Source organism: Atta colombica, unplaced genomic scaffold, assembly GCF_001594045.1.
Source record: "Atta colombica isolate Treedump-2 unplaced genomic scaffold, Acol1.0 scaffold105, whole genome shotgun sequence".
NCBI classification, from domain to species: Eukaryota; Metazoa; Arthropoda; class Insecta; order Hymenoptera; family Formicidae; genus Atta; species Atta colombica.
In genome coordinates, this window is record NW_017259190.1 from 493,836 (window position 1) to 501,356 (window position 7,521).

Here is a 7,521-nt window from a genome sequence, read left to right on the forward strand (position 1 = left end):
TAGAATCTGATCATCATCAGCACGTGTAAATTTAATTATTGTTTAATCGTGTTAAAAACTCAAATAGCGAATAGTCTACATATCAAATTAATTTCTTGTGCATAAAGTACAAAAAATAATTTCTCATAAGAAAATAGTCAACAAAATAGTCAAACTGGCTATTTTTTAGATACTTTCAAATATTTTATAAATATTTCAAAAAATTTTTGTAAATTACAAAATATTTATGAGGAAAAGTTAACTGTAATAGCGCTGATAGTATATTTAAAAAAAAAATGACATATTTTCTGTTTTAAATTTAAGTAAAATTTACTTTGAATTATTCTTTTTTAAAATTTTCTTTATAGTTTTAATTATTTTTTGCCTGAATGTATTGATTGTTTGTTTAATTTCTGAATCTTTGAACAAACATATTTGTTTTAAATAAGTTTTTGTTTTTAATAATAAATTGTCCTCATTTTACTAATAGAATGAAAAGGAAGAGATATATATAAAATAAGCTCAAAATTATGTATAAAACTGATTAATCATCTATTTATTGTAATAAATATTCATGACGGAATATTTTATAATTTAACTCATTCTCGATCAAATGATAATTTAATATAGGTAAACAAATTAATAAATAAACTATAAATATTAAATGTGAAATGTTTAAACGAATTACAAAAAACAAAAACAAACGCTCCATTCCAACAATTCATTTTTAATATTTTAACTTATTAATTTAATTAATTTATTTATATTAGATTAGCAATTTTCTAAATAATCGGTTGAAGATGATTAAATTAAATCGAAATGTTTCGTCATTAACATTTATATTAAATAAATAATAATAATAATTTTTTTATTTAATTTTGAATTTGTTTCATATTGCCTCTTTTTTTTCTCTATTGTACCTCATTTTGTATGATTTTCCGGTATTTGTGAAAATTATGGAGAGAGAGAGTTGGTTTCTTCAGTAGTACGAGTCAGTAGCGCTATTCGCGAGTCGCGCACGAGCGGGATTTACTACTTATTGAGGCGACGCGTCGCGCCGTAACGCGGCGTAACTACTTGTTCATGGCGCCCGTGTCCCGTATTAATGCCGCTTTGCAAATCCGTTCACCGGCTTGAATGGAAGTAGATTGTAGAAATTAATTAATGATCGAGTATCTTTATGACAATGTGCAAAATTTTCTTATCGCGGCATTGCGATCGGCGGTAGCGGTAAAACGTTGTTCCACGTCGGCATTTGCAGAGACTCCGGAATACCAGACATTGCGTGAGCCATAGCTCGTTCAACCCCGCATTTACGACCCTTTCTCACGCTAACGAGAAAACAGTTTACACAGGCATCCTAATGAACCAATTTTCCATCTGAAATACCGACGCCCGAGATATCATGAATTTTAGCTAATTTTGAAAAAGCCTGCGGGCGGTATAACATTGTATTATTCGTTCTGGCCATCGCGCGCGTATTATTTGTGGAATAAAATTATTTTAAGCACGTATTATTGGGAATATGGATCAGCAATTTTTTTGTTCGTACAACCGCATAAATTCAATCGTGCTGGCAGCATGCAACGATTTCAGTCTTCTTTTTATAACCTTTCGTGATGACGATGGGATAACGTTTATTCGAAGTAACTAGAGAGATCGCCATCGCCTCGTAAAGTAATCACGGATGGCGGTGTAGGCAGCTGTTATCGGAATTAGGCATCTTACAATGAGACTAATCTGTTCTCTCTCTCTCTCTCTCTCTCTCTCTCTCTCTCTCTCTCTCTCTCTCTCTCCCCCCTCCCCCCTCTCTCTCTTTCTCTCTCTGCACTACAGTTGTGCGAAAACGAGTCTCGCGACGTGCATTCGCTCCGGAAATTCGAGCGAAACTCGACAGCATCGCTAATTAGGATCGCTTAGCTTTTACAAGTGCGGGATCGACCTAATTTTCAAGAGGTGAGTTTAGTCTTTTCACGTTATCAAAAGTATGTCATACTGAATGCATACTATGCGAAATTACATAATATAATTTCATGAAAAATCTCGAAAAATGAATCTCTTGCATGGGTATTGTAAATATTTATTCGAAAGAGTCTCGACATGTAAAAGTAACGTCCATTCAACATGCTGTTGTAAATCGGGGGCACGAAACGCGGTTTTCCAACCTTTTGAACTCTGAATAATCGCATTCGGAGTGAGCCGAGTCCGCAACGATTTCTCAAGACGTTGCACCCCTGGAGCGAGCAAACGCATCGTCGAAAAAGGCAGCTTGTTCGGCCGCTAGTGGTGGAAAAGGAGGTAGGGTAGGACCAAGGGGAGACCGGTGCTTGCACCTCTCGAGAGGGGGTGGCGAGGTGATGGCGAGGCTCACAGTAGTCTCGCCACCGAGCGTACGTCGGCTGGCTCCGACGTCGTTCGGTTCTGACCGGCTTTATCAGCGCCGGCGCTGTCACCCCTTTGACGTAGCAAAATGGCGGCGGCGTGTCGGAGGCGTCTCCGTTCGCACAGTGCTCGACGTCGCGCAGTCCGCGTATGTTCGCAATAACGTTCCAGCGGATCAACGTCGGCGTCGGTGACAGATCGAGCGACGTATCGCACGCGATCGTGGCACCGTGCTCCGATCACGCGCGCGTCAGACACAATTCTTTCTTCCGGTAACGCTGCACGTCGCTGACGCACGTTACTACCACCCTCCACCCCCCTCGTACACAGCGGAGCGAAGTCGAGTGCACGGCGTGCGGATTACGAGGTTGCGGTCGACACGGAAACGACGAGAAAAGCAGTGAGCGAGCGGTACCAGGAGCGAGGGGGAGGAAGGAAAAAGAGAGAGATCACGGTTTACTGTGTATTCGGTACGTGAGATATTCATCAAGAGTTCTCGCGACGCCGCGTGCTTCTTCCGATCTTTTTCGTTCCTTTATCCCCTTCTCCTTTCCCCTTCTCTCTTTCTCTCTTTGACCCATCCATCGTTCCGAATTCGGAGCGCGCAGCTCTTTCCATTTTCTTTCCATTTTTTTCCTACTAGTCCTGATCCGTTTTGTCCCCAGTCTTTCTCCTGTCTCTCTTCTGACTCTCTCTCTCTCTCTCTCTCTCTCTCTCTCTCTCTCTCTCTCTCTGTCTCTCTTACGTGCCCGGCGCTCTTTCACGGTACCGTAGTGAAATGCGCGTGACCGGTCGCGCCTCGGAACGACGGCGACGACGTGTCTGGCGTCGTTGGTGGTGCACGTTCCCCTGACGAGCACGAGAGACGCGCGACGGCGACTCGGAACATTCCTCGCAGCCCTCGCTACTATGATAATAACGAAAAGTACGGTGACGGCGGTGGCGGCGACAACAACGACGACGACGACGACGACGACAACAGTACGGTGGCCGCTTCTCCAGAATCGAGAGACGCTTGATCGAATTTATCACAACATCGGTGGAAAACGGCGATCAACGACGGATCTACATAGCGACGCTGTCTCGGCGATGTTGTCTCGCAATTGCGGCCGTCGCGTGGTACATGGGAACGACAACAGCAACATCATTGAACCGCAGTGGATCAGCGATAGCTACACGGAAATCGTATCTGTGCTGCCATACTACTATTATTGCCAGCGTCTCGCTATTATTAGCATCGTAGTCTCATTACTTGCCGACGACGACGTTCGTGGAGACGATTTGATATCAGAACGACTTTTGGAGCACCGGGACAACGCGGGCACGAACTACAGCACGGCAACTAGTAGCGATGATCTTCGTCTTCTCAATCGCTGGAACGGACTTCTACGTTGCGCGAGCCTTGCTATTTTTAACCGTAATCGACGATACGCGCGACGGAGGGAATGTAATCGATGATTAGAGAGACGGCGTGCGAACGTTAATCCGCGGGTCAGCTTCTCATATCGCAGTAACAAGCCGACCGATAGCGAATCAATCGTTGATAATAACGCGTATACAACAGTCATTTTCCGCGCCGATCGATCGTCATCGCGCGCCGGTATACAGAGAAAACAGTGTTACAGGCTAGCACATAGGAACTCGTGTCACGTACGGTCATCGGCCAGTGTACACACCGGCAAGGCAAGGGAAGGGTGGGAAGGGGTATAGGAGCGGGGAAGAAGGAGCCAGGTATCGTTGATCTAGATAAGCCGGTGTATCGCGATAAGGTGTACAGATGGACGCTTCGCCGCGGTCAACCTGTGACGAACTGTGTAAACAGAAATATTCCGTTAAGAAGTAAAGAGAGATAATAAAAAAAAAAGCGCATTCGAGGTGCACGTACTTACCTCGTACTTTCCGTACTTTCAAGCTTTCGCGCGTAACGTAAAAAAAAGCGTGTACGTACTATAAACGCGACGTACTATAAACACGGATTCACACGTAACGTATACTTCTGACTACTGACACATATATATATATATATATATATATATATATATATATATATATCTATATATATGTGTGGATGCGACACGTATTTCGCATACGTGATAGAGACGTATAGTGAGCAAAGAGCAGGGAGATAAAAAGAACGAAAGACAGAGAGAATAAGACAAAGAAAGAGAGAGAGAGAGAGAGAGAGAGAGAGAGGGAGAGAAAGAGAGAGAGAGAAAGAAAAAGAAAAAGAAAGAAAGGAGGATTATTAGTGCAGGCGTACAGAGGATAATTAGCCTGCGTATCGTATACGAGACAGTGTACACCGGCACGTGTTTCATCGTAAAGCAGCGTATAACTTTCAATATGAATCTCTACACGAATTGAGTGCATCGCTCGGTTGATTAGAGACAACTTGAAAGATTCAACCGAGCAAAGGTGGATCCTCCGAACATGTCGCTGCTCAGCGTAACGGGTAAGCGTTTCTCTCATTCAATTTTGCGCCAAAACTGGTGATTTATTACACTTCCGACGAGATATAATTATCGAATTTAATTGTGAAACATCTGCTAGTAGATTTGGGATTGTAGCGAAGCAGCCTGAGTCTCATTAAATTTTTTTCAAATTCTTCGAAAGATCTAAATTTATTATCATGATTTTTAAATTTATAGTAGTTTACAAATTTATATGGTTACAAATTATAATATTAGGTGTAGTAAAAAGAAATCCATTATTTTTGCATGAAATTGAATGGAAAAATAATGGATTTCTTTTTACTACACCTAATATATAGTTACCAATTTTATAATCTTTTTTAATTTTATTTTCCTTTTGTTTTAAAAATAATTATTTCGAGTATCCGTACAGACAGAATCTTGCAGCAATCTTGCTTGAGATAATTTTAGAGAAAAAGAAAAATATTGCTGCAATATTGCTGAAGTAATCTGGATGTTACACGAATTTCTATTTAATAGAAAAGAAAAGATTGAACTGGTCGTCAAATTTGTATGTGGAAATGCAGACGCGATTGAGTATCACGTCGAAAATTGTTGTTAAAAGCTCCGCAGTTCGGAATGCCGAAACGTGCGATATAACGCTATTAAATTCTCGTGCAAAAAGCAGGCGGCTGAGTGGAAATAGTTTCGATAGTTTCGACTTCTTCATGAGGTTTTCATCGGAGATAAAAACTCCTTCCTGTTGGAAAAGTTCAAAAAGGATTTTTCGGACTTTCCTAGATTTGCGTGTTGCGAAGAGAAAAAAAAACAGCAAAACTCTGGAAACTACCGTGTGATATCAATCATTGTTTCGTCAACACGTGCGAACGCGTGAGAGGGGGGGGGGGGCAAGTTAAGTGCGACGCGTGATGTAATTAGTGCTAATGAAATCGCTAATCGCGTTAATTGGAGACGCGACTCACAATGGCATGTCGTTGACGATGAGCATTAAGTATCGCGAAAAAGTTCTCGTTTGCATTTCTCACTGTGGCTATTCTCAACGGGCGAGGTGGTGCAACTTGTACAACTGTGTGATGATGCACTTCATTTTCAGTGCGATACCGTAGAGAAATTACAATGCTGCGGTTGAATTATAATCTAGCACAATGACGTGATACTGTTGCGCGATACGCAAATCGATCGGCTGCCTTTATCATTATCGTACATCTCTCGTTCTCATTGTCTCGTATCGTGCTCGATTATCGACTTAGAAACGTGATTTATACAGCGTCTTGCTTTTCGCGGATACACATATATACATATATACGTATACGTCGCCGAATACGGACGTACATAGAATCGATATTGAAACGTCATGCGATAGCACGTAACTGTAACTTGATTTTATGATGGATGCAGGACGGTTATATATCCATCATAACTTAATACCGTCACGGATATCTACTGTGCTAGGTAAAAAATATAGGCGCGGTCGGCCGGCTAAAAAATATAATCGCGTATAAAGCGATTTCGAAAGCGGAAGCTCACTGTCTCGCAAGTAGCAGTGCGCGCGATACTAAAATCTGACTTGACTTGACGTTGCGAAATAATCCAATGCTCGCGAAAGAATCCCGCCGGAGAGGAAGTACATATACAAATTTTGTGTATTTTTATATGCAGCGTTCTCATGCATCTTATGAAGGCACGGAAAAATAGCTGCACGCTGAAATTATTAATGTCTAGTGCTTCGCGAATGGATCATAATTTCGATATATACGCTCTACGTGATTCGTTATATCTGAGATTAAACGATTAACAACGTCGACCAATGTTAGTATAGGATTTTGTTGTGTATGTAATTATTAATAACCGCGTTTTAAAGAATATCGATATTTCGATACTTCATTAAATGAACGTTGTGTGTTATACATTCTCAAATTTTCCCTCGTTCACTATATTTTTCCAGCGGGTTTAAAACTCGACAGGCGAAATAGTATTGCGTTATTTTATACGACGTACCTTTCCTGATGTTACATGCCACGGCCTTTAACATGCATTGTTCACGCGTGAATCTAGATGAAAATATCTCCTCTCTCGAGTTTCTACTTTCTCCCACGTATTTCGCATAGGCGAATGTTCGGGTGAGATAGCTGACATCCTCTAGGCGAGAAAGCTATTCGAGGTGGAGGACCCAGAGATATATCGTTTGACAATAACGAGAAATAATGCTCGGCGTCGCCGTCTCGCCAGCCTCATCCCGCGTGTATTCATAAATATCGTGTCGACGGCAATGCGCAATATACCTGCGCCATATATATGACACGACAGTAAGGCGAGTAAGAACAACCACCTGACTCAGGTGTGCTCAGGTGGCTTCTTCCAGGTCTGTGCATATACACGACACATCTGTGCCCGTATATATCTCAGAGCGTGCGAGCGAACGAGGCTCGTCCATGACTATGAGACACGGAGAGAGCATAGTGCAACGGTTGACCCCGGGTACGCGGGGTCATTCCCTCCTTCAGCTTCCGCCGCTTCAACCCCACTCGCCGCCCGTCACCACCACCACCCTCTACCGCGGCTCTTTTTTGCCATCCTTCTCCCACCTCTTCTCTCTGATACCCACCGCCACCCTTTTCATCCTCTGCCTTCGTCTTCCTAACCGCGACCTGCTACTATCGCAACCATCTCCTCTCTCTCTCTCTCTCTCTCTCTCTCTCTCTCTCTCTCTCTCTCTCTCTCTCTCTCT

General features: G+C 42.4%; 2 protein-coding genes across 2 annotated transcripts in view; both read left to right on the forward strand.

Moving 5' to 3' along the window:
* The first annotated feature begins 3,270 nt into the window (after nucleotides 1-3,270).
* On the forward strand, nucleotides 3,271-3,819 carry LOC108688381. The gene has a single exon (XM_018194625.1). The coding sequence runs from the start codon at nucleotides 3,271-3,273 to the stop codon at nucleotides 3,817-3,819; it is 549 nt and encodes a 182-aa protein (XP_018050114.1).
* A 788-nt stretch (nucleotides 3,820-4,607) lies between these two features.
* LOC108688388 overlaps nucleotides 4,608-7,521 on the forward strand; it is a 45,025-nt gene continuing 42,111 nt past the window's right edge. Inside the window, exon 1 of the mRNA XM_018194637.1 lies at nucleotides 4,608-4,813. Within this exon, the coding sequence (XP_018050126.1) occupies nucleotides 4,792-4,813 (22 nt within the window). The 5' untranslated portion in view covers nucleotides 4,608-4,791. The remainder of the gene's footprint in view (nucleotides 4,814-7,521) is intronic.